General features: G+C 44.4%; 3 protein-coding genes across 14 annotated transcripts in view; 1 reads left to right on the top strand and 2 right to left on the bottom strand.

Annotated features, from left to right (window-relative positions):
• Window positions 1–870: 870 nt before the first annotated feature.
• taf2 (TAF2 RNA polymerase II, TATA box binding protein (TBP)-associated factor) lies at window positions 871–10,373 on the bottom strand. 4 transcript variants are annotated; one of them, XM_083558961.1, is made up of 26 exons: window positions 10,089–10,373; window positions 9,841–9,895; window positions 8,892–9,052; window positions 8,378–8,496; window positions 8,133–8,274; window positions 7,765–7,996; window positions 7,109–7,293; window positions 6,911–7,024; window positions 6,651–6,750; window positions 6,487–6,572; window positions 6,268–6,403; window positions 5,990–6,144; window positions 5,759–5,873; window positions 5,556–5,665; window positions 5,005–5,070; window positions 4,454–4,706; window positions 4,235–4,375; window positions 4,035–4,145; window positions 3,728–3,921; window positions 3,342–3,481; window positions 3,116–3,185; window positions 2,907–3,016; window positions 2,528–2,730; window positions 2,083–2,241; window positions 1,827–1,929; window positions 871–1,631 (listed from the first exon to the last, which is right to left on the bottom strand). In XM_083558961.1, exons 1-26 carry the CDS (start codon window positions 10,136–10,138, stop codon window positions 1,354–1,356), a joined length of 3,588 nt encoding a protein of 1,195 aa, XP_083415087.1. In that variant the 5' UTR covers window positions 10,139–10,373; the 3' UTR covers window positions 871–1,353. The 4 variants fall into 4 exon arrangements, with proteins under 4 accessions (XP_083415087.1, XP_083415088.1, XP_083415090.1 ...); XM_083558962.1 differs by having other exon boundaries at window positions 9,841–9,885; window positions 10,079–10,349; XM_083558964.1 differs by lacking the exons at window positions 9,841–9,895; window positions 10,089–10,373 and adding exons at window positions 9,225–9,445; window positions 9,524–9,683 and having other exon boundaries at window positions 8,892–9,092.
• Window positions 10,374–10,983: 610 nt separating this feature from the next.
• Window positions 10,984–17,063, bottom strand: LOC310730064 (carbonic anhydrase 14-like). Of its 2 annotated transcripts, none has more exons than XM_083548817.1 (12): window positions 16,934–17,063; window positions 16,496–16,649; window positions 15,653–15,673; window positions 14,222–14,401; window positions 13,789–13,934; window positions 13,593–13,688; window positions 13,234–13,300; window positions 12,920–13,077; window positions 12,620–12,737; window positions 12,466–12,489; window positions 12,220–12,304; window positions 10,984–11,745 (listed from the first exon to the last, which is right to left on the bottom strand). In XM_083548817.1, exons 2-12 carry the CDS (start codon window positions 16,566–16,568, stop codon window positions 11,658–11,660), a joined length of 1,056 nt encoding a protein of 351 aa, XP_083404943.1. In that variant the 5' UTR covers window positions 16,569–16,649; window positions 16,934–17,063; the 3' UTR covers window positions 10,984–11,657. The 2 variants fall into 2 exon arrangements, with proteins under 2 accessions (XP_083404943.1, XP_083404944.1); XM_083548818.1 differs by lacking the exon at window positions 16,934–17,063 and adding an exon at window positions 16,764–16,780.
• A 1,192-nt stretch (window positions 17,064–18,255) lies between these two features.
• Window positions 18,256–26,266, top strand: part of cobl (cordon-bleu WH2 repeat protein) — a 35,340-nt gene continuing 27,329 nt past the window's right edge. For 7 of the 8 annotated variants that reach the window (XM_083557389.1, XM_083557384.1, XM_083557388.1 and 4 more), the window contains exons 1-2: window positions 18,269–18,374; window positions 19,125–19,246. In XM_083557389.1, coding sequence (XP_083413515.1) covers window positions 19,188–19,246 — 59 coding nt within the window. In that variant the 5' untranslated portion in view covers window positions 18,269–18,374; window positions 19,125–19,187. Of the gene's footprint in view, window positions 18,375–19,124; window positions 19,247–26,266 lie in introns of all 8 variants that reach the window. The other variant, XM_083557387.1, reaches the window with a different exon arrangement.

Raw genomic sequence — 26,266 nt, 5'->3', positions numbered from 1 at the left:
TTCATTTTCAGATGATTATTTTTCATCACTAAAGTCAGCAGATGTGAAAAGACTCTAACGTGACTCTTACCACTCAAATCTATAAATAGAATAATATTAATGAGTCAAACACTGTTTCATTTCATCACGAGCCCCAGTGACGCACAACTACGTGAAAAACTACAGTAACGGATTACGTTTATGACGTCACTATAAATCACTGGATTAGACACTGCCCCCTGGTGGTTTAGCTGGTCCACGTCTGCTCACACATCGATAGACATTTCCCCACATATGCAGTTCACACTGGTCAGCATGAAAACATTCATTCTGAAGGTGTTCAATAGGGTTTATAGCAGGAGATCTTCTCCATGGACACATCTTGTGGACACCTGACCCTAAGATGGAGAAGTTCTAGGGTTAGGGTTCTAGGTTTTTTTTTTTTTTTTCTAATAAGCTCCACTCTTCTTCTGGGAGGACGTTCCACTGGATTTTGTGAAGATTCCTTCAGCATTTGTAAGGTCAGAAACGGATGTAGGTGAGGACAATTCCTAAAGACGCTTTTTTTCGATGGAGACCCAAACCTGTTCTTGTGCACAAAGTCAGCTCCATGAAGGATTGGAGGATGTGGAATGTGGATCTCCTGCTATAAACCCTATTGAACACCTTTAGGATGAATGTTTTCATGCTGACTGCACCCCCGGAACCTCCTTACCTTTTCACCTGCATCAGTGATGGAACCCTTCAGTACATGGTTGAACATCTTGCTACATGGTGGTGGTGTTTAACGTTCAACAGCATGAACCTCTGCTAGTTGACTTGGTGGAATAAAGGAACTTTCTGACCAAAATCCAGTTTACTGATCATTTCAAATGAACATTAGTACAAAGGTTTACAAAAAGTATAAGATCATTTATTTCATTTACAAACATTCAGTAACAGAAATGTTACACCCCCCCGTCTGATGGGTCACGTCTGATGGGTCACGTCTGATGGGTCACGTGAACGAGCCATGCAACTTCGAGACGCTTCAATAAAAAGGGTTTTCAGGTTTGTACAGTTTTGGGATTTAAAAAAAAAAAGTCGTCACATCAATTGATATTTAAACACTTCAAAGAAATAGAGAAATGTAAACGTCTGGGGTTAAAAACTAAAACAGGAACGCTCTTCTCTACACAGATGTGCACAACTGCTAAACATCGCGACTCGTGTAGGGTCTGGGAGAAACATCTGGCGTGCGACGCGAGTCACGCTGAAGCTCCGGGTTTATGGAAATGTTTTTCTCCCACATGCAGGTCCCAAAAGACTTCGCTTCGAGGGGAAATGTCCAGGTGGAGTTTCTCCTACTGATCAGGAAGAAAAGCTTGTTTGGTGTCAGTCGGAGGCCGAGGGCGAGCGGCCGCTGGCGGGGCTGTTAGCGAAGCTGTGGAGGTCGCGCTCCTTCTCCCGGTCCTTGCTCTCGTGCTTGTGTTTGTGCTTGTGCTTGTGTTTGTGCTTCTTCTTCTTCTTCTTGTGCTCGTGGTGATGGTGATGGTGATGGTGGTGGTGTTTGGACGACAAAGAGGAAGACGTGCCCTCCTTGGCGAAGGCTGGAAGGAGCGGCGTGGCCGGAATGGGAATAACGGCCTGTTCCACCACGGGGGGCTCGCGACCTGCGGAGGGGGGGGGAATTAGATACGGTTTATTTAGTTTCAGGAGGAACCGCTGGGAGATCCAGGTGTCCCAATACTTTTGTTCATAGACCGAATCTACTCGAATTCTGTGAATCGGACACTGAACAGGTTTAAATACCGACAGATAAATAAAAACGTCTGGATCGGTTTTGTTTGGCTGAGGTGAGAACTTGCCTGGTGTTGATGGTCTATCCAGCATGCTCAGGTGATGGTATATAAACGCTCGACTGTCATGAACCGTGTCCATGTCAATATCCTCATCCTCCGGCATGGGAAACTGAGCGAGAGAGAACTAAATTATTCCTCGAGCACTGCGTTTCCCCACGGACCCTTATTATTGACGCACCACAGGCTAAACTTCTATTAAAAAAAAAAAAATAAATAGAAAATTGTGTACGTTTAAAGATCGTGACGTTCCGCAGTAACTCACTCGGCTTTTGGGAGCTATTTTTGCCATTGGCTCGTCCTGAAGCACCTGCCCAGGTTCGGGGGGCGAAGCCAAAGGTGTGTCTGCTTTCCTCTTCAGGCCCAGCGGAGTGAGGGCAAGGCCACCCAAAACGGGCTCCATCACCACATGCTCCTCCTTCACCTGGATACAACACATGCATATTATATATTATTTAGTGTAATAGTAACACCACGTTACATCTGACCCCAAATCTCACTGTATTAATATTTATGTATCATCTCAGAGTTACTATTCCCCCATTGTTTCCAGGTTTGGCTCAAGGTAGCGGATGCGCCCCTTGTTCGGAAATATCTGGCAACCTCGGATTTAGATTACAAGCAGCAAACTGAACGTTTGAAAGGCGACAATCGTGGCACGTCGTCACGTCTAAACGCAGCCCGAAGTGAAGAAAGACTTCTGTGCTCACGCTGCTGGTGAAGACCATCTCGGGCAGGAGCTCGGGACCCTCCTGATCCGATTTGATGGTGGGGTTCAGGACGGCCTTCTTCTCCTTCAGATTGAGGACGAGGCCGAGTTCTGGCAGAGGCAGACACGAGGGTCTGGTCAGACCGAACAGAGTGTGGTAGAGGTTCACAGCGTCACAGCGCAAACGCCAGTCATGGGAGGTACCTGGGAAAAGACAATATATGCGTTAACTTTTTGCCGTTTACTCCTTCTTGGCCTCGGTGGCGGCTCCAGTCCCAATTCCCAATTCCCACAACACACCCCACTCTCCTCCCACATTTCTGATTCCAGAAACAAGCCCAGAACCCCTGCCTGTGTCCATGCTAAAGTGTGGGTCTTACCAGAGTTCATGAGCTTCCACAGCTGGTCCACGAGAGCCTCGGTGCACAGAGGAGACTCCGCAGCTTTGGTGAACGGTGGATTCTTGGACAACATGCTAAGAATCTTATGTCTGCATTACATACAAAAAAAATATATAATCAGCTAAAGATCAAATAATTCGAAAATGTTCTGGGCTGCTGTAGAGATATTCAGATGTACAGTCACAGACCTCACGTAAGGCACAGGATCGTTCTGGACCATGTCTAGGAGCCACTGGAACTCCTCAGCGCTCCTGTCGACTGGCAAAACACACACACACACACACACACAGCAGGTTATACAAGTCCTCCTTTGAAACACCTGGGTGATCACGTGACGTTTCAGACGTCACCGAGACGTACGTCTGACCTCCTATTTATTAGCGCTAACGAAGTTTCGGGAATAAAAAGGAAAACCTCTGGTGTAGTCGACCACGGCCTCGAGCGCGGCGACCCGCACGTCCACGAAATGACCGTATTCCGAATAGGTTTTGAACAGAGTCGGGTCGCTGGGTATGTGGCCGTTCTTCTGCAGCATCCTGATGGCCCTCAGGCACCTGCAACAGAGAAAACCAATTTGACTCTTTCAGAAGAAATAAAACAGTATGGACAAAAAGTATGTGGACACCTGACTCCAAGATTAGAGATTTAAACATCTGATTCCACGTTTAGTCTGTGATAATGAGCTCCACCCTTCTGGAAAGATGTTCCACTAGGGGGATTAAACTCAGCTGCTGCAGTCGGCTGTCTACAAACTTGCGTGTGTGTGTATAAACCCGACCCTAAGCCTCGTGTCTGTGTACCTGACGGTGATGGTGTTTCTGTAGCTCGGCAGCAGCTTCTCCATGTTGAGGTAGCGGGTCACTTCCTCCAGGATGAGTTTGACGTCGGCGTTCAGGCTGTCCACCGTCCGCACCTCGTTACTGATGCTGATGGCCGGCGTTAAGGAGTTCGTCAGGGCTTTGATCAGGTCGGCGCGGTAGTAATTATCTGAAAACTGTTACAAAAAGCGTCTGAATGCTTACGGTTGCAGTGAACGTGCAGTTCCGGGTTCTTCCAATAGATGGCGATAACAAGACACGGTTTTACGGAGGAAGCCGAAGGTCTCACCTTGTTCTTCGCGTTATCGTTGTACTTGATGAGGTCCAGGATGAAGTTCAGCACATCTTTGGGACAGAGGTTCTGCACGTCTCGGAGCAACGCCATCGCCACTGGCATGGTCTAATAATATTTATTAAAGAGAAGAAGAAGAAATCAAAACATGGCCTTGAGGGTGACGTGTCGTACGGGAATCCGGTCACAAACGTCACCTTCTGCAGGAAGTAGCTCTGGAAGTTGAGGAAGTTGTTGGTCTTGACGATGTTGGGGCAACTCTTGCAGCAGAACATCCGTGTGAAGAGGGACTTCATGGCTGGAGGACCTTGCCATGTGCTCACCATGGAGTTGGCGATCTGAAAAAAATGAGTCGCGTTGGCTTTCGATCGGGCCGTTTTTGAAGTTCTACGAAGGCGTCGTGTGCGTCTCCTTACCTTGGCCAGGCAGAAGCAGGCCTGCATGCGCACTTTGTAGAAGCACTGCTCGTGCTCCAGGATGTCGGTGAGGGCGAGGCGAGACGCCGCCGTGGGGAATTTCTCCAGCGCCACGATCGCCTCCTCCTGCGCCACCACGTCTCGCTCGTAGCGCAGCTGGTACTGCCACATGAAGTCGGCCTGCGCCAGGTCCACCTTCCGGAGCACCGACATGTCCGGGTCGATCCGGATCCACAGCAGGGGCGAGTCGGCACTGAAAGGACGCAGGGACACGTCTTACCGATTGTACCGAATTGAATTAATCGTATCCAATTTTTTTTACATTCATGCGGAATTCTCCGGAAAGCCGGACATAAAACGCTAAATAATCCATATCCTTGTATGCAGAAGCTGTGGATTTTTTAGCGTTTTTTCATAAAAAACAAGTCGTATTTCCAGCACGGTGCGAGTAGCCGGAATCTACCGAGCGGCACGTAGTGACCACGTCATCCGTCTGGATCGTGATCTCCTCAGAACTTAATAGACTGTTGAAGAGCAATGTAAAGTCTTACTCCATCGCAGACAGGTCCATGTCAACCTCTTCACCGTTCATCAGTGGGATTTTCTTCTTCTTGTTCCTTAAAAAAAAAAAAAAAAAAAAAAAACGAAATAATAATAATAAACTTTGAATTTAATGGTCTCAAAAAACTAATTAAAATACTGTTTTTACAATTATAGAATAAATGTTCAACATCAAACTGTGAAAACTTCACCGTCTACAGAACACAATACCAGCGAATATCAAAAGAAGTCACTGAACTGACACCTTTCACCGATGCTAAATACAACAAAGAATACCCAGGACTGTTGAGCAGCTGGAGTTTGAACATATTGATATGTTTTCTATTGGATGTGGGGTTGTGTTACTGAGCAGTTGAAGATTAAGAGCCTTGACTGGCGACCTTCTGATCAGAAGTCTAGGACCTTAACCTCTGCGCTCCCACTCCCTTCGCCGTAAAATACATCCATGTGCTGCGGTTATGTTCCCAAATGAAGTTCTGTGATAAAATGGGATTTTTGAAAGAAGCGTGGAATGGTGTGATGCCGGTGTGAGAAGGTGCACCTCCTGCTTTTGGAATGACAGGGAATGTCATGCTTCAGGCTGTTCTCCTCGATCTGCAGCATGTGGTTGAAGGATCCATCCAGCTCTTGAACAGTCACTTTGATGGGTCCCTGTTTCGAAATTGACACGTTTTTTTTCCCTTCAGTAAATTGCAGTAGATCTTTTCTTCATTTTCATACGTATTTTCGTATGCGTGGACTTACCACGTATTTCTGAGTGCCCGAGGACATGTAGTCCTGGCGGATCTCCAGCTCCAGAACGTTCCTTTTCCTGTTGAAGGCAAAGGTCCCAAAGAACTTCACCACCCCACTCTGATCTCTGAAAGCACAGTGCTGAGGAAACGACGTAACCAGGAAGGACCATGCAAGTTAAGCTGACTTTATTACAGTCTGCAGAATCTTCTCCACACCCTGCTCATGCCATGGAAAGGATACACCCACTGCTTGATCAAAGGTGCAATGTCCTTCCCCGACACGTTGGAAATAGACTTGAGGAACCCCGAGGTGGACAGGAGCATCTGGCTCCACATGTGCGACTGGTACTTCTGAGATGAAGCCGTGCTGGCCAGGCTCAGCAACTTGTTGAACACCTGAGGAACGAACAATGCAGTTCAACATTCATTAGTGCCCCGCATGCAGTACCGCTGCCGACCACCGGGTTAAAGCTCTGCGATGGACAGGACCGGTGTATGTGCGTGTTGATATTTCGTTACCTGCAGCATGAACTCCATACTGATCCGGTTCTCGATCAGCCTCATGACCAGGTGCGCCTTGCACTGGAACATTTTGTAGTAGTCCCAGCAAAGCGTGTGAGCGTGCTTGATGGAGAAATGCAGGTGCGAAGTCGGGCTGCAACAAGCAGACGCATACCATGTGACCCGACGAAATCGTAAGAACGCATTGATGTTATTGGATGGATGGATTTTACGGACCTGTCTTTTTCTTTTCCGGTGGCGAACGCGGGGTGCAGGAGGACGCCTCCGGTTTTCAGCTCGTACTCCACGATCCTGTCCAGCTCCTGTCCGAAACATTTCCGTCAATGCCTGAGACGTTTCTTGCCTTTTGAAGGCTCGTGTTTGGTTTTTTTTCTCCTCACCTCTCTGATCCAGTGGCGATACTCGTTGACTCCGAAGGTTTTCTTCAGGTAGAGGCCGTAGATGTACCCGGAGATGCCCTTCAACACCCACTCGTCAGACCTGCAGGCCGGAGAGACGAAAACGTTAACGAAGCTGCATTCTGTCCAAAAACAGCTCTAAAAGTGATTATAATGCGTTACAGTGGAACAGACGTGTGCCTGTGTAGACTAAACAACATCAACACAACATCTGTCTCTGCGAGTGCTCGGCGAGCGCTCACCATGACATGCGTGAGATGAAGCAGCCGAAGAACTGTTGTGCGAGGCCCTGTGCCAGACAGCGGCGCGTCACCGGGGTCTGGTCGATAATCATTCCGCTGTGCAGCAGGTTAGTACTGAAAAAGGAGGACACAATTCTTTAAAGACACAATTCTTCAAACCGAAACGCACAAAAGATCTCAGATTTCCTGCTCCTTCACCTAAAAATGCTCATGGAGGCGAAGGAGGAGACCTGCACGTAGGCCTCGTCCACGAACACGGTCTTGAAGCAGGAGTACGGGTAGCGGCAGGTCAGGATTTCCTCGTAGAACTCGAACACCTCGTGTAGATACGACATGGTGTGTTTGAGGAGCGGCAACAGCTGAGGCAGGCAGAAATGAGTCACCTACAACACACACACACACACAATACAGAATATTAGAGCTGCACTAGACGCGCTCACCAGACTCCATCCCCTGACGAACAGCAAATAGAGACTAAACGATGAAGGTCAGGTGTCCACGTCCTTTGGAAACTTAAGTGTTTGAGAAGTAATATGGAGCTTTGGGATCACTTTGGTATCGAAAGAGTTTTCCTGAATAAAGTTCAACGACCTCCACGCAATTTCGGAAAGAGTGCCAATAGTCGTAGTTAACATCAGCGCCAGATCGCCATCTACTGGTGAAACGTGGAATGAAAATATTAATATTGGTTTTTTTATTTTACTACATCTCCGACACCGAACCCAACTTTTGCTGTGTTTCCACACGGACGGTTTTGAATGCCGGATTTTGGATTTTTTCCCCCCGTAAAATATAAACAAATGTATATAAACAAAATGTACTAAATAACAAACAGCTGTGTTTCAGTCTCCCACCTCGTGCATGTAGGGGTCTACGAGGATCTCGAACGGCCCCACTGCCAGCGAGATGTTTGGGGCGGCGGTCGGGATCGGCAGCACGTAGTGAAACGTCTTTTTGCGCATGTCGTGGGTGTAGATGGTCTCCATGAGGTCGCCGCAGGACACCGCCACCATGGAGGCGTCCACTGTGAACTCCAGCTTCCAGGTGCACAGCTCCGAGTACGAGTCCACGCAGGGGAACCAGAACCTGCACGTGACACACGTTTACACCGGGCGCACTGTTCTGCGCGTGTGCTCGTCGAACATCTCGTGCCACGTTTAATCCTAAAGTGAAAATAATGTGCTGAAACCTGGCAACCCACGAGCTTTTAAAAAACGCTTACCGCGTGGAATTCTGGTATCCGCAGGAGAACACGTGCGCTCCTTTCTCGGCCATGCTGCCCTCCATGTCCGGTACGACGAAGTGCAGCCCTCCCTTCGGCTGGTCCAGCGAGAACTCGATATACACCTTCAGCACCTTCATCTCTGATCGAGAACGAAGAGAAAGAGACAAACACGTTTGCACTTTGTCGCTCGGCAGTGTTTTCACTGTGCTGTCGCAGAAGTGCTGAAAATGCTGCAAGCTCACCGTCCCCCTGCTTCCACAGCTCAGCAGGAACTTTAATACACAGCTCTCCATTTCCTGCGTCCGGATCCACAGCGCTTACCGCTGCAGCATACGCGCTGGAGAAATAGTTCAGGTTCCGCCTGCAAGGTGCACGTTAGAACAACGAGACGTTTTCTGATGACAAGCCGATAAGCAAACAAACAAACAAATTGCATTATCCAGTGCCTACAGTGAAGGATGGTGGGGGGAACATCACGCTGTCAGGATTCTTCTCAATCAAAGAAAAACATGTCAATACTGCAGGAGGACCTGCTTCTGTCTGCTTAAAAAAAAAAAAAAAAACCCTAGAAAGAACGTCACATTTTCAGATCCTACGCACAAGCGGTCTCGTTTTTTATTTAGGAAACACAATCGAGGCTGCCGCCAGATCTGGAGATGTGACTTTCATGTTGATCCACAGTAAAAGGTCCATTTTCTTTGATCCGAAAATGTCCATGAACACCAGCGTGTAAATGTATAAAAATGCAATGCTCACTGCTTGGACTCGTGGTGGCAGACCTCCAGCGTGGGGTCGTTGTAACTGAAGGGAGCTTCCAACTCGTTCACTCGCACCCTGTAAATGCGGCACTGCTTGCTGTTCAGCTTGATGCGATTCAGGTTCACCACGTTGGGGAAGATGGTCAGCTCCACATAGCCCTGATTTAAACACAGTTAAAATCAGCCCTCCAGTCCAACACTCAGCCCAACACTCAGCCCTCCAGTCCAGTCCAACACATCACTCAGCCTTCCAGTCCAACACTCAGCCCAACACTCAGCCTTCCAGTCCAACACTCAGCCCAACACTCAGCCCTCCAGTCCAGTCCAACACATCACTCAGCCCTCCAGTCCAGTCCAACACATCACTCAGCCCTCCAGTCCAGTCCAACACATCACTCAGCCCTCCAGTCCAGTCCAACACATCACTCAGCCCTCCAGTCCAGTCCAACACATCACTCAGCCCTCCAGTCCAGTCCAACACATCACTCAGCCCTCCAGTCCAGTCCAACACATCACTCAGCCCTCCAGTCCAGTCCAACACATCACTCAGCCCTCCAGTCCAGTCCAACACTCAGCCCACCAGTCCAGTCCAACACTCAGCCCACCAGTCCAGTCCAACACTCAGCCCACCAGTCCAGTCCAACACTCAGCCCACCAGTCCAGTCCAACACTCAGCCCACCAGTCCAACACTCAGCCCTCCAGTCCAGTCCAACACTAAGCCCTCCAGTCCAGTCCAACACTAAGCCCTCCAGTCCAGTCCAACACTCAGCCCTCCAGTCCAGTCCAACACTAAGCCCTCCAGTCCAGTCCAACACTAAGCCCTCCAGTCCAGTCCAACACTCAGCCCTCCAGTCCAGTCCAACACTCAGCCCTCCAGTCCAACACTCAGCCCACCAGTCCAACACTCAGCCCACCAGTCCAACACTCAAAGGGAAACACTACTCACAATGACGGACTTCCGCTGGAAGTTGATGTTGTTGATACACACCACCTGGTGGGTTGTACAGGAGGAAACACAAAAGCCGTTAAAACAACACATCACTAATCCGGAAATCCAAATGTACTCCACTGCGCATGCGCACTGCGACTTTTATTTACAGTTTATAAGTAAATAACTATAGTGATAATAGTTTATAACTATGTAACTATAGTGTATAGTGATAGTTTATAAGTATAGAATATACTGAGACTTATAGTTTATAAGGTCGCGGACTCTCGAAGCCTTTGTCCTTCTTGCGGTTCATTATCGAGCTGTTTGGTTCCGTCCGGATGGATTCCTGAGACACCGGGCGCGTTCTCCCGGAAGTACCGATTTATAGCACTGACATAAAGACCCGGTTAATTCTGGACTTCTATTCTGGACTCGTTTCGCCCGGAACACTGAACCCCACACGGACTCGCTCCAAACCCACAGCAGACATTTTCTTCAAAACCTTTGACCTCCCGCGGAAAACACCGGAAGACGCACCACTTCAACCCGGAAGGATTTATGACTTCTGGTTTGTGACGTGTGACTTATAAAACGTTTAATAATTGTGTGTAATAAATGTGTTAATTTTAACATGAAAAAATCCCCAAAACATCAAACTTTGAGATGTATTTATTTTTCAGTTATGAGGCGACGAATCAGATGTCGTCCTCTCATCCGGGAATTTTATATATAACTAAATATTTATATAAATAAATTATTATTTATTTATAAATATTATTAAGTATAAGTATTATTGTTGTTATTGTAATTATAATAATAATAATAATTATTATTATTTTATTAAGTAAATATAATTATTTATTATTATTATTTTTTTTTTTTTTTATTAAACTTGAAATTATACACAACAATGCTAGGAGTATAAAAAAAAGAAATTCGAGTTACATATTGTGAAATTGTAAAAATATCAAAGGATTTTGGGAAAAATGTCGCTCGAAAGCCAAATAAGTAATATAAATGTAAATAGAGAAACTCTGAGATGTGAAAACGCCAACAAAGACCCCCCCCCCCCCCAAAAAAAAAAAAAAAAAAACTTCAAGTACAAAGATGAGAAGGAGATCAGATTCATCCTCAGATCCGCAGAAGAAACATGAAGGGTCAATTTTGCACTTCAATTTTTATTGAAAAATCCTCTGTTAGCATTAAGGACAGCTTTATAAACTCTCAGGTGGTTCGTTTCTCTTCACAAGTTGGAGATTTCTTCCTGACCTTGCGAAGAAATCCCATAACCCTGTCAGATCAGTCAGTGCATTTAATGTCATGGCTAAACAATGTTTGTGTGTATTAGAGGTCGACCGATTTAATGGCGAAAATCCATAACGATAGTTTTTCCGGGTTGCATCTGAGAAGGTCAAGTACGAGAGCGGCCTCTAGAGGCGAATCTCTGATGCCACGTGCTGTTTGTGGACATGCTAGGTTATAAAGCCAAGAAGAGGAGATTCAGTGGACACTATGCACACCGGCTCTGCTTTTTCCATTATAATTTCAGGCTTCTTAACTTGAAATATTAGAATAGAACTAGAACTTTGCTATGTTATACTTGAAACATCTGCAGTTGTTTAGCAGGACTAGTTAAGTTTTTTCACATTTTATAAATTATTTAAAGTTGTTGTTTTTTTTATTATTATTATTACTTATTACTCGTTACAGGTAAAATCCACTATCGGGCGACCTCTAGTGTGTGTGTAGATATATATCTATAAATGGATGCGTATTTAGGGTTTGACCCAATGGCCAGTAGAGGCAGACTGTGAAAGTTCAGATGTGGAAGGTCATGGTTTGGACTGTGGAGTGGCCTCTTCATTTGTCCCAGCGTCAGAGGTTGTCCTCAATGCTACATCCCTGGCTGTGTCTTTAGTGCTAAAAAATAGAAAATAATTCAAACAAATTGCAATAAAATACTTTCTTTTAAGGCAAAACATTGTAAAAAACAAACACTCCATGTAAAAAATAATACTGAACTTTACGACACAAAGAAATAGTACTGATTAATGAAAATGTGCTGAAAGAAAGACATATGAACATATAATATAGCGCTCTCCATGCAGCGAGCAGTCTCGCATGTAAAAACAAACAGCACGTGGTGTCAGAGATTCGCCTCTAGTGGCTGCTCTCGTAGCGACAGCGGAAAGCAAAACCCGGAAAAACTATCGATTAATAGGTTCTATGGGACTTTTTAGCTTGAAAGACAACCAGATATGATCAGATATGTCCCTGTCATTGTTCAGAGGGCCGTTCCACATGTCAGGGCTGTAGTTTGGGGATATTGTTGAGGTCCCACTGGGATTTTTTTGAGGCAGAGGACCACTGTAACCCTAGAGCAGAGTTTCTTACCGAATTGCCTTTATGATGAAATGAAGAATTAAGGCCAAGCCTACACAGCCACACAGACCGCCTGTTACAATAGCTGAGATTTTACCTGTCACACACACACACACACACACACACACACACACACACACACACACACACACACACACACACACACACACACATTTTGCTTACAAGTGTGCAGATGACAATAAATGCAGCTCAAATAAAGACATATGGAGGCAGCGACATAAACTCTTCTTTTCCTACCAGCAGTGTAGATGTTTGCAGAAACTAGAGAGAGGAAAGAAAAGATCACCATCAGGATTACGGATGTATCGTTTCAACAACGCACGCCGAACGCACAATGTTAGTGATCGGGGTAAAATTATGACATCACAAAAATGTAATCCCTCTCTCTCACCAGGGACGAAAGAAGAAAGCACTGTCCTATTGTTGAGTGGTTGTATGGTGCGATAGTTGTCCTGGAGTGGATTGCGTTCGGCAGAATCAGAGTACAGCACTGTCTCCAACTTCAGCAACTGCAGAGAGAGAGAGAGAGAGAGAGAGAGAGAGAGAGAGAGAGAGAGACCGAGAGTATGTAGCTCTGTGTTCTGTTATGTAGCACCAGGGTTCTGGAGAAACGTTGTCTGATGTCACTGTGGACTGCATCTGCTATATATAGTTGAAACCTCAGGAATAATAATAGCAATTATAATAGTACCTGGGAGAAAGAGACCTTGACCTTCTCATCAAAGACAGTCCACATCACACTCTGGTGGCAGGGAGGAGTAGTGAGCGAGCCACTGTAGCGGAAATAACGGCTCAGATCTTTCGGGAGCAGGGTTCTCACATCAAACGCTGGGATAAGCGTACTCTGACCTAAGGGCCATACCAAGAACAAACACTTTTCTTCCAGCCTGGACGAACACATTGACCACACTCGCGTACACACCTTTGGATCGTACCATCCAAATCTCACAGCCGATCAATATGCAAATGAGGCAATTAGCCACAAGCGTACTCACATTTTCTCACCTGCGTACCTGATGCGATTTAGGTAGTTTAAGATGTTAGCATATGCCTGATTGGTCTCCTCACCTGCCTAGCAGAGTGACAGAAAATAAAACGTTAGCATATTTTGTTGACTTTTTATCCCAGGATGGTAAACGCAAGAGAGTTTTATTAGTCGTGACTGACGGGGTTCAAAAAACAGCATGTTTGACGTTTACATTCATAGGAACTGGGCTGAAGATCGAGGAGCTTCCTCAAGAGATCAGGAGGAGGAGCTTAGCGGTGCTGGGATTTGAACTCATGAGCTGCTCACAAGAATTCTACCACTATTTATTTTCTCATTTAGGAAACGAAGTGAATAAATGGTTCGTGATGCCACACACCTCGATAAGAACCGCAATAACGGCCAGTCCGTTTTCTTGAGTTTTGGCTCCAGTGACGTTGGAATACAATGCAGAGTTATAATGCACAACGTGGAGCTGCGGAGGTAGACAACAAGGACGAGGGAGGGGGAGAGAAATTGCATTATAAAAAGCAATAGTTTTTTTTAAATGGGACCTTTTATGTAAGCATGCACACCTCTGCAGAAGCACTCTGTTCATCGACTGTGTGCTCGCTTCCCGTAGCCCAACTTACTCCATTCCCCCAATGCAGGTGGAGCTGAAGAGCACTAAATTGCCATGGCAACCCGGCCAAACCCATCCAGCTTGGCAACAGGATCATCACTGCCAAAAAGGAGCGAGAAAAAGACTCTGAAAGACAATAACCAAAGACTTTTACGCATGTAAAAAGACATTTTAGAAGGTGAAGAGATGGTTAAGGCATTGGACTCTGGATCGGAAAACACATTAAAAACTTCCAGAGGAGACTGTAATAAAAAGGTTTGCTGTCATGGTGGTCCGCGATGAACAGTGAGAGGTTTGTGTGTGAAAGAAGGTAGAGGACTGTGGACAATAAAGCAAACAACAATAAAGTGACCACATTATGGGTCTTTTTCCGGCGTGGATTTTACCCGTGTGGCCGTCGTTGGAGAGTGTGAAGGGTTCGTGGCCATACTGCTCATATCCCAACGGCCGTATCTCAGGAAGGGATGGGTCGTACCGAGTTTCCGAAGTGTCTACGTTGATGGGGGACTGAGACGACCCTCCACACTCGTGGAACAAAACTGGCCATTCAGACTGACCTGCAGCACCTGAGAGAAAAACAGAATAGAGTGTGTGCATCATAACAAACATATGTTTTGCAATTTAAATCACAATTTATTCATTTGCTCACAGTTTTTTTTATTTGAACAGATTTGCATCTTCATACATTGTCCTAATACTGTCAGGAATACTGGACTGTTATACGTCTGAATTTCAGCATCAATTGTAATTGAACTTAAATGTAAAAAGTCGAGTATATTTGCAGTTTAATATTTCAATCCTAGCTGTTTTTACCCATCTTTATTAAAGACATTTTTTTTTATAAAAATGTGATTCAACATTAGAGGACTCCCTGCAGTACCGCCGCAGACTCCCTAGGGGTCGCGGATTCCCCGTTTAAGACCCATTTTTAAAAGTAAATTTTATTTGCGTTGTGTAATGTAGTAAGTTTACACAAAATTATCAGTGTAAACAGTTCATTCTGTTATAAGTAAAGGACACAATAAAACAATGGTGGCAGCGCTGCTTTTACACGAGTTAAAGCCCATACATGAGCACGTGCCACGTGCGAACCTGAACAGGTGTCGCACTTTATAGTGTCCGTGGTGCAACAACAACCATCACAGCACTTCCCGTGAGAACCTGGTGGAAACTTTAAAACAACAATAACTAAATTGAGGGGATAAGCGGATAAGTGGCTCGAGCTCACGAAAAAATGTTTTTCTCTCGGTGAAAATATGCATCAGTTTAGTTGGTGCAATCTTACGTGTGGTCTTGTGTGCGTCGAATAAGGTCATTATGAAACGGTAGCTCAGGGCTTAATCATGCACTATTAATGAGGTGATGCATGGTTGCCAACACACACACACACACACACACACACACACACACACACACACACACACACACAAGCTGTACTGTTCATTTGGACACAAAAGCATTATTCAGCATTCATCCCCTATTCAGGGTGGATGAAGAGTTCACTCTGATCACTTTTTACATTCTCAACGTGTCAGTATTTCTCTTCTGGCGAATTAATATCGGTTTTATAGTATGCGCAAATGCGTGTGTGACACAAACACGTGCAAATGGGGCCTCGACTCTTGGAATCCACCCGATGACATACGATTCACACGCTATTTACACGCTATTGCTGATTGTCTACTCCTGCCTGAGATCCGATTGTGTTTTTTTTTTCCCAATGTAGTGAATAAACCTTTAATGAAAGGATCCTAACTTCTCATTTGAGTCTCGTTTGTTACAGAATCATGGATGAAAGCAGTAAAATACTTTCTTACCTGCATAGGTCCATTGCTTGGCTGAAGATCAAATGAAAAACAACAACAACAAAAAAGGTGTCAGTTTCATTTACATATTACAATTTCAGTGATGATTTGAATCAGCTGATTGGATGAAAGTCTGCTTTATTGTTGTACGTATTGAATACCATCATTGCCAGATAAACAAATACATATGTACATTTAGAGACATTGGTAGGCCAATACACTAAATTGCAGCAGCGCTAACACAGTGCTAGCACAGCGCTAGCACATTTTCTGTGCTTTTACAGCCAGTGGATGTGTGTCTCTCTTGGTTCATGTGATGTCTTGTCATCGTCCCTGCTTCAAAACTCAACATCGGGTGTTTCGAGGGTTAATTGTCAGTTTCCCCTTCAAACTTGCAGGTGGAAGTTTAAGGGTTTGCTTTGGAGCGAGGAAACTTGGAGACTTATTATTTATGTGAACTGATCCAACATGGCTACCTTTCCATAATTCCATACCGTGGCCCCTCGGAACTGACTCCTCCAAACTCTGAAACAGTCGTCTGGAGTGTTATCTCGTAGTATCATGGAATGACCTGCCCAGTCATCGCACCTAAACTGGCGAAGATTTACAGGAGAACAGCACAGAAACCAAGCCTTAAATGTTTCCGATTACTGGGTCCCTTAAACAGGATTGTTTTCTTTCCCAAAATGCTTAGTCTTAGCATGATCCTCTTACCAGGTCCTCATGAATGTTGGCCTGTAGGTTACGCAATTAAACACACAAAATACATTTGGTTCTGCGAATAATTTGAAACGAATCCGTTAGGAGGAGAGGAATTGACCCATAGATCACAGTTTATTGGAATTCCGAACTCACCTGTCCCTGTGCCTTTGATGCACTGCAACAGTGAGAGCAAAATAGCCACATCGAGCCAGCCGACCAGGTCCATGGTGTATCATCAGGGTTCCTGGAAGTTACCCTCAATCCACCGGGGAAAGAAAAAGATATTCGTCTGGATGAAGGTTGACGTCTGGGGATGTAGACAGAGAGAAGGAACATACAGCGAAGATGTAATGTGGGAAATTAGTGTGAGAACATGTGCCCAGTGCTGGCCTCTGACAAAAATGTGTTTGACGTAACTGACCAGAACATAGTGCAGGTTGGAAGGGGAGGTTCAGTGGGGCTTTAGTGAAGGGGGGTATTGAAGGGATAAAACAGTGGGGAAAGAATAGAGAGAGAGAGAGAGGGGGGGGTGTGGGCAAGCTCAGAAAGTTTCTCTTTTCGATTTCTCAGATTCATTTTAATTAAACGTACCTCTACAGACTGTATAAGCTCCGCCCACTTCTGATCTGAACCTGCTGTGACGTATTGCTTCTGCAGGAGTTGCTTCCATCTTTTATTTCTCTCTAAATGTTCTGCTTGCTGTTAAACTGTATGTTTATGATAAGTAGATGGTTTGTAGACATCTGCTGAAGTCTGTAGAAGTTTGTAGAAGATTGCTGAAGTCTGTAGAGGTTAAGTAGGGCAGAGTTTTTATAAAATGACTACATTCTGCATGTATAGCATTAATACACATGATCCTGGACCACTGGGGCGGATAGTTAGCGAACACTGTTAGCGATATCATTAGTATCGGTGTATTAAGTTATATGGATAGTTTTTCCTTCCAAAACTAGAGATGGCATGTTTTATTACAAAATATAAGCGCTAAGCAAATCGCCAACGTCATATTTTGCTTTTCATTATTACACTTGCAGTTTTTTGCCTCGATCTTTTAGGAGGAGGGACCCGGCGCCATCCTTACACTATTACACTTTAATAACGAGAGTTTAACAAAAGAGAAACGCGACATATCAGAGTCAGTGGACTCATTTTTGCAGTTTGTTTTTGCTTAAAAAAAAAGAAAAAAGGAAACAAATAATAATAAATAAAAAAAAAAGGTTTAGAAATGATAATACTAGAGTTGATAGGGATTCTGCCTGCTTTTGCCATGGAATTCCTCTAGAGGGCACTCACTGTCTTTAGAATAATTTTTTTAATTTGTAAAATATTATAATGATTATATTATAGTTTTTTTTAATAATGTAATCATGATAATATTTTTTATAAATAAATTATAGTTGATCTTTGTACCCATGTTTCTTTTTTTCTTTGTGATTCAACATTCTTTTGCGGACTCCTTGCAGTACCGCCGCGGCCCTGTAGAGGTCGCGGATTCCCAAACAGAGTTTCTCTGGTTTTCATCCCCGTTTATGATTCGATTTATATTCCATTCGATTTTATATTTCAAACTGATGTCGAATTGGATGGTCGTAAAAAAGACAATTGTTTTTTATGACTATGTTTTATGTGCATTATAGAATATAATTATATCAAAGAAAGATAAGTTTAAACTATGAAAAGTTTAGATTCGTGAATGTATTTATTTATGCGTTTTTTTAATTAGTTAAATTGTTCAAATTAGCATAATAATTATATTAATAATAATTTTAAAAAAAAAATATCAGTATCACGCTTCCTAATGAGCGCTTATAACGTCCCTCCACGTGACTAAATTGTGCACACACAATTCTGCCTTCTGTTGCACGCGCATGGCTACGGTTGCTAAACTCTGATTGGTCAATTCCAAAGAAGAGGGCGTGGCCTAGCCGAGGGGTCAGTTGACATGGAGTGAGAGTGACATAGAAGCGGGAATCGCCTCAGTGTGCGAGAGCAGGAGGAGCGTGAAGGTCTCGAGCACGTGACACAACACGTCGTGAGTGTTTCTTTTTTTATTCTCTTTTCCTTTTTGACACGTTTTTACTTTTAGATGAAAGATGAGCGTGTTTGCGGAGTCAAAATGTAACTCTGTAACTGCAAAATCCAGAGTGCGCTGTCAGAACTGGGGCGCGTCTCAAATCCAGGTGTTCTCCCTGCGCATGTGCACTACGTAGTGCGCGATCCAGGGAGGCGTGCCGCTGTGTGTAGTGCACTCCGTGGTTGGGAGGGGGGGCATTTGGGACAGGGCCAATCATAACAGGTGTTTTTTAACGCGTGTGGACAAGAAAAATACGTGTTTGATAAACAAATAAATAAACATTCGGGAGAAACCAAATAAATTTGTTTATGTTTATTCAAATGAGGCTTAAATTTAGCATGCATAATTTAGCAAAAAAAAACGAGATTTAAAAATGTCATGTTTATTATTATTATTATTATTATCATTATTATTATTATTAATAAGTGGAAGGTTGAAATAAAAAAAAAAAAAAGATATATTTGTCGTCCAATCGAATTTGAATAAACGCATTAATTAAAATCTACGGAATGATTTTTCCAATTCTGGACGGCGTACACTTTTCTAACGATGCATCAGAAGGTCAGCGTACGACCTCGATCGATGTAAAGCGAAGGGGGCGGGGCTTGTTACATCCGACACGCTGTTGATTGACGGACGAATAAAGCCTCGAGAGGAAAGCTCTTTTTCAGGCTCCTGCTGAATATCTGTCGTGATGGTTTCCATTAGGTGGTATGGAAATCAGGAGGCTGTGGTCTGGAGTGCACGTGGGTGGGCCTCGTTAAAGAGCAGATGAAGAACGATCGCATCGAACGTACGGACATGAGCTGCCCTGCGAAACCCCCGGTCGGGTAAGTGTTTCCACTTCTTGCAGTATTTGCTTGTAGTCAGAAAGTGTGTTTGGAGTTGAGTTGAGCCTGTGTTCTTTTTATGCCGCTTTCTAACACTTGTCACTAAGCAGATGCTTAACGAGTGGCCAGGGAGGACAGGAACCTCGAGAACGTAGAGGTGTGGAGGAGTAAAATCCACCGTGTGTACTGTGAGATGAAGAAAAATCTTCAGTGAGCTTTTTGATTATAGCAGAAGGTACACATTTCTCCAGAAGTCTCCATGGTTCCATGGAAGTGACGACATCGCGTGGTTTGCATGATGTTAATGTGTGGTTATCATCTTCCATTACTTTGTTCCGTCGCTGCCTGTAGACACACCCTTAGTGTCTAGTCTGTGAATAAATACGCTGTCTAATCACTTTTTCCAGTCATATGTTGTTCTTCCCCAAACTGGTTATGTCCATGAAGATCTGCTTGTCATGCACCAAAGGCCTCCTCATCTTTTTACCTACATCAGTACCTGAGTAGAACATCACCCCAGAAGAGTGGAGCTCAATGTTTTAAACACCAATGCTCAGGTGTCCTCAAACTTTTCTCCATTTGGTGGGTATTTTCAGTTCATCGTTGCCCCCGTTGTCCGAGGAACTTGATAGATCCAGTATTATATTACACTACAGATATGGAAATTTATATCTGGGAGAAACACAAGTTTCATATATCTGATGGTGTGTAGACCATGCTGCCCTCTGTTTTTACCAGGTCCTCTTTGTACCCCTCCTGTTTGGCCCCTGGTGCTTTTATGTAATCAGACCCCATTCCAAAGCTCACTGGGGTTTATTTAAAGCCTGCAGTTGGTCAACGCTCTCACAGCAACGTCTCCTCGGGATCAAAGTGCAACTCGTTCACATATTTACCCTCCCGAATAGAGTTTCATCTGAAGCAGGACAAAAGATTAAAGGAAACGTTTATTGTCCACCTGGACACCACATTTATCAGTGCTTCCTAAAACATCCCACTCTTCTGGGAAAGATTTCCACTAGATTTTGGAGCATGGTCATGGAATACGAGCAATAGTGAGGTCAGTTAATGAAGGTGGGCGCTTATTGGGCTTTGGATTGGAAAATCCTACCACCAATCTGCCACTGCTGGGGGCCTTGAGCAAGACCCTCAACCCTCAACCGCACGGTCGCAATGGATAATGGCGTCTGTTAAATGGCGTAAATGTAAATGCTAAATGTCAGGGCTTGGTGAGGTTCAGCCTGTGTTTTAGGTGGATGTGGTTAAGATGTTAAAATCCTTTAAGCACCACAAACGTTCAGTAAATCGTTCCAACCTGGTCATCAACAAATGAGCAAACGTTGTGAATGTACGTTGTAAAATCCCGAAAGATGTTTATTGGAGTTAAGGTCGGAGGTCAGAACTCATAAGAACCTCATCTTCATGGAGCTCGCTTTGGGGCACAGGAGCACTGTTGTGCTGAAACGTTCCATTGTTCGGTTTCATCGATGTTCTCCTTGTTTTCGCCCTGGATTTGCACCTCTTTTCCCAACGCTCATAAAACTGCATTTTTCTAGAACCTCATTCAGGAGGTGATGACTGCTTACGTTTTAACTGGGTTACCACCTTTTTTAAAATAACAGCCTGCCGTTTAAGAGGTTTAAGGAGGCCTCTTCAGACTGCACGGAGCTTAAAATTCAGGGCTGAAAACAAAGAGGAATTTCGCAGACCTCTAATTCCTGACCATGGAGAGCAACAAGAGACTAAACAGAGTCGTGTTTAGTCTGTTGTTTTCTTCACGACTCTGGAAACCATAACAAAAAAAAAATCCAAAGTGTCCGGCGTAGAAACAGTAGACTCGCGGAAGGAGAGGAACGATGTACAGGTGCGATGGTGTAGATCACGCGTCTTCCCCCTGAGGTCTGCGGCGGTACTGCAGGGGGCGTCCGCTAATCGATGTTGAATCACAAAAATATTTCAGTAAAAAATCAATCAAAGATCAAATATTGAATTTGAACAAATATCACAATCATCACTAAAGTTTGATGAAATTTTAAGCTCAAGTTCATTTAAATGTCTACTAATGAAGCTTTCAATATTCCAATTGCGACTATTACAACAATTGTATTAGTAAATGATTCGAAGCAGCGCTTGCTATGATCGTTGCTCGTAGTTTTTCCAGGTGCTTCTACCACAAATTTATCTCAATGTTAATACGTTGACGCTACTAAGTCGTAGCTAAGAAAAGGTCACGAGTTCGAAATCCGGCACCACCGAGTTCCCGCTCCTGGACCTGTTTTCTAGGGTTCTACTACAATCGCTACTATTAATTCATTTTCCACCAATAACACTGATGTTCATCATCAACCCCCAGCTGGCGTTTGGACAGCGTTGCCCCCAAAACCATTACGTCGCCAATGGATTCAAGAAATCTGTTCGCAGACGTTTTCCAGGCCATCTGCAGTGAGGTTTCTAGTCTCGTCTAGATCGAGGAGACCATTTTTGATCCACGTTTCACTGTTTTTTTTTTCCCGAATTAAGCAAACTCAGCAAATTGTAGGTATCCACAGAGCGTCGCGTCGATGCCGCGAAATAATAATATACCACGCCCGAGCGAGACGCCGCCAAGTCTTATTTTAAATTAAAGGACTGTAACGAGTACCTTTTAAATAAAGTAATGACGTTTCTCCTCAAACAAGCAGGTTCAATGCAGCTCTGGGGAGAAGAAGCCTGCAGATTTGAGCATTTGATTAAAAAAAAAAAAAAAAATCAAGATTCTTCTAGGATCTATATCATACAGCAAGTACCAAAAGTTTGTGGACACCCTTCCATGTAAGTAGACGGTCCCTATTGGCTGTTGTAGTACCCTCCACTCTTCTGGGAAGATGTTTCACTAGATTTTGTGGAGATTTGAGCTCATTCATCCACAAAAACATCTCCAATTCATCCTGAAGGTGTTCCATATGGTTTATAGCAGGAGATCTTCCACTTCAACAGATGCTCCTTTTGCGCACAGGAGCATGCAAGATCTAATCTACATCTATGTCAGCATCTTGATGATAGTCAGTCAGGGAAAAAGTGGGTCCTCAGCTCGTGCAGACGTTCCTGTATCTCCTCCTGTGCTGAAGATGTTCATTTTTTTTTTTAAATTGATACCACATCGCTGTTAAATGGTTCGATCTGATTGGTCTGCTCTGCTTGGTGGATCAGATGTTCTTCACTTCTCATTCATAAGCACTGTATCTGAATGTGCTTTGATACGCTTGTGCCTTACGCTATAGATGTTTGTCCGTTGTCCAGCAACTGGGGCTTAAAATAGAGCTTCCGTGCCGTCATTAAACACCATCACACACACACACAAACAAACACACACACACACACACACACACACACACTCCCACATCAGAAATTCGGTGCCGCACCCTGTACCGCTCGAGAGAGAATTTAAATATACAGTATGAAGAACTTCAGAAAGCCGAGCCAGAGACTGCAGAGTGACGTGTCTTACGCAGTGTGAAGGACATACTTATGAAACGTGGAAGATCTCCTGCTATAGAGCTCCAAACCCTTTCGAGATGAATGTGAATGCTGACTCAGCTCATGAGCATCTTCTCAGAAGAGTGGAGGTTCCTCTAACAGCAAACGGAGAGCAAATGTGGAATTGGGCTCAAAAAGATTCACAAAGAAAACTGATGGTCCACAAACTTCAAATTCTCTCAGTAGCTTCACAAATCATAAAGTCCCATTTTTTATTTTACTCTTTCTTTCTTTCTTTCTTTCTTTCTTTCTTTCTTTCTTTCTTTCTTTCTTTCTTTCTTTCTTTCTTTCTTTCTTTCTTTCTTTCTTTCTTTCTTTCTTTCTGATTGTACCACAGGCATAAAACGGATTGTATTTAGGGCTCGGTTCAGTGGTATTTTTTACGTTTACATTTGTACATTATATTTTTTTTGTAATTATCTCCTGCACCAATCGGGCGATAAATTTCCTCGGAAGAGAAACGCAGCAGGTGTTAACAGAGTGTGAAGAGCGCGAACACACACACCTCGGATGTGTGAAAGTCTACCAGCAGTGTTCCAGAGTAAGTCATTAGCGGTTTGCAGCACAGCGGCTCAGGGACCTTGGAACAGGCTAATTGTTATTTCCTGCTGCTCGCTCTCAGTCCTCCGTCTCCTCGCCCCCTAGGGGTCCTGCTCGCTCTCAGCCATGGACTCAGAACTCACTCACACGGTCGGTCCCTTGTGACTCCCTTCTGCCTTGCACACTTGTCTCACTAGGGGAACGTCTGTCTTAAAGGGGCAGGTTGGAACAAATTAAAAAACGATTACAATTCAATTACGTAGTGACAAAAGTACTGGGGCAGTTGACTTTTCCAGCCATACGTGGTTTTTCCTCAGACTGTCCCGAAAGACGTTGGAGACAGACAATCGTATCGGACATCATTGGATGTGGGGCATTATGGCTTCCTAACATCGCTGGAAGTGCAAAGAAAGAGCCCCCTTTACTTCCACTTTATATGGTAGCAACTGATTCTGGGTAGTTGCAAGTGGTGGCTCAACAGATCCGAAGGTTGGAAGTTCAAACCCCAACACTGCCAAGCATGAGCAAGGTTTTTACCCTCTCTTACCCAAGACGTTGTCTAGAAGAGCAGAGATCAATGATTATTTAGCAAGTTGCACATTTTGGTCTGCGGACGCCCCAGAAACCCGCGAGGTATACAAGCCTTTGCACTTGCGTGGTATTCGTGATATTCATAGTAATAGTTAAGCTATAATAACGAACCGGCTTGGAGCGAACGTTCCTTGGAATATCGTTGGAAATATACAGTAGATATAGAGATACAAAGAAAAAACCCAAACAAACTCTTGTTCTTAATGGAGCAAAGTGAGCGCGCTCTTAAAAAGCTCGCTGGACCACATCAAGCAAAACCACATCAGTCGCTTGGCAATTATTCCCGAAACCCCGCGCAAACAATCAACTCCGTCTGGCGGGGGAAGGTGAGGATCATGTAAATATTGGTGTTTCTTTAGAAAACGCTTTCAGGAAAACGAAAGAATGAATTCCACGTCCGATATCGTTCTAGTTATAGTTCAGGTTCTGTGACAGGAGCGAGCAGCGATTCAAAGGACTTCATGCTTCACGAGATCCATTGTTCACGTCTGTGTTGAAACCATTGCCAGAGGAATCTTACTGCATACAGAGAACAATCCAATCCATCTGCACAGGTGTCAGCTGGTGTTAATCACAGCTGGATCGGTTTCATCCACCTGGTAAACGAAGACCTGTTGTTGTTTTTTTACGCACTTCCTTCTTGGATATTTACAGCTAACATTTACACGACTCCTTCCTAGGAAAAAAGAACATCAGATTCCGAAGGGAGTGTCGACTCCTGCTCTCGTCCAGTTGGTTAGACATGCTTTTCTGCTCACCACTATTGTAACGAGTGGTTATATAAGGAGTCGTATGCTTGCTATGTCTCAGGCAACTCCGTTAGCCACTTTCTGAATGTTTTTTGTTTTTTACACCAGTTTTCACACAACTCTAGAAACTTTTCCAGAGACGATTCATCAAATCAATCTACATTCTGAGGTTAGATGTGTAGAAGTCTCACTATGAACTCAGCTTGATAGAGCCCAAGCAAGGGGCCGGCGATGGCATGCGACCTGGAATGCGACCTGGCATTCATGTAATATTAAAATGTTTCCCCCCGAGAGAAAGGGCGCAGCTAAATGAATATTTGAAACGCATAACCTAGATGACATCGATCACCATAAACATGATATGAAATTTCATATGAGCTCACGCCTGAAAGGTCAATCATATTCAAAGGTTCGAATCATTTCACACGGTCGCTGGATGACGGAAACGAGCGGGTTTGCGTTAAAAAAAAACCTCTCTGAAGGCGGCCGCTATGCCACATGTGGCAGCCGTAAAGAGAGCAGAGCTAAATCCCGAAATCTTTTGAACTCGCTCTCCTTCTTGTGGTGGGGTAATTGGTCCCAGGACACCAGTGTGTGTTTGTACCTCGTCCTTTCCGTCTCCCTGGAGAAAATCCTGTGTTTGTTCCAGCAGCTGGAGCGCTTTAAAGACCGCTAAAGCTCGGCGCCGTGGGTGGACGTGAGGAGCGTCCGATTGTATCCTAGCGTGATGTTTTGCTGGACAGGATTTCTCAAACGTTCTCCAGTGAGCATCAGTGAGCTATCAAACGAGTGTACCTAAAAACTTTTCCAATGAAGTCCGTAAAAAGTTCAGTCAGTAATTCCATCGCTCATTCAATCCGTCATCAGTCATACACTCAAACCGTAAAACCGTCGCTCAAAACTCCTTAGTTATTAAGCTTTGGACACTCAATGACACTCTGCATTAGTGATGGGAAAATCGGATCATTTTAGTGACTCGATTCGAAGAACCGAGTCGCTAAATGAACGAATCTTCTTTTAGTTCGTTTAGTTCATTCCGTTGCTTTGATCTGGACCACAATTAAATGGAGATAAACAGCTCAGTTCTGTTTCCTGTGCAATGCACTGTGTAGCGTATATGGGAGTACATAACCTACGGAGATTTTGGTCGAAATCGAACGAATCGCTCTTTGAGTCGACTCGATCTTCGGAGTCACAAAACGAACGATCATCGCTACTTTTCCCAGTAGGAAAGAGTCTCCAGGAGAGAATGTCTGTTTATATATAGCATAACAATATCTATATTTAGGATTCTTCTTATAACGGTGCCCCCTGGTGTTCGGTTATTACTTCGTCTTTGTTTGTCTAATGAGGTTTGAATGACAGTTCGAGAGTTGTGCGATATTCTTTGTTATAAAAAAAATCCCAGGAGGCCTTGCAGCAAATGGCGAAACGCAAAATCTGTCTCACCCTCCGGGTTATAAATGCGCAGCTGCTCAGAGTGCAGACGGCTTTCAGTCGCCCCATCATGGTTTATCCGAGTGTATAAATATAGGTTGCTAAGGAATCAGCATGTGTTCTGGAAGGCATGTGGCTCCCAGAGGCTCCGAGCGAAGGAACTCGGACACGCGCTCCGGCACGACGCGAA

The sequence above is a fragment of the Silurus aristotelis genome, assembly GCF_946808225.1.
Source record: "Silurus aristotelis genome assembly, chromosome: 1".
NCBI lineage: Eukaryota > Metazoa > Chordata > Actinopteri > Siluriformes > Siluridae > Silurus > Silurus aristotelis.
Note: the sequence above shows the minus strand (reverse complement) of the source record. Positions and strands in the feature narration are given on the sequence as shown.

What these genes read in the sequence shown, in the direction of transcription:
- taf2 (XM_083558961.1), bottom strand. Translation starts at nt 10,138, where the DNA reads ATGAACCGCAAGAAGGACAAAGGCTTCGAGAGTCCGCGACCTTATAAA. An exon ending in AGTCCGCGACCTTATAAACT is followed by an intron (nt 9,896 to 10,088) that starts ATAAGTCTCAGT and finishes TTCCTCCTGTAC; the next exon opens with AACCCACCAGGTGGTGTGTA. An exon ending in GCTGTGGAAGCAGGGGGACG is followed by an intron (nt 8,275 to 8,377) that starts GTGAGCTTGCAG and finishes GTTCTCGATCAG; the next exon opens with AGATGAAGGTGCTGAAGGTG.
- LOC310730064 (XM_083548817.1), bottom strand. Translation starts at nt 16,568, where the DNA reads ATGGACCTGGTCGGCTGGCTCGATGTGGCTATTTTGCTCTCACTGTTG. An exon ending in CAAGCAATGGACCTATGCAG is followed by an intron (nt 14,402 to 15,652) that starts GTAAGAAAGTAT and finishes TTTTTCTCTCAG; the next exon opens with GTGCTGCAGGTCAGTCTGAA. An exon ending in AACAGAGTGCTTCTGCAGAG is followed by an intron (nt 13,689 to 13,788) that starts GTGTGCATGCTT and finishes CTACCTCCGCAG; the next exon opens with CTCCACGTTGTGCATTATAA.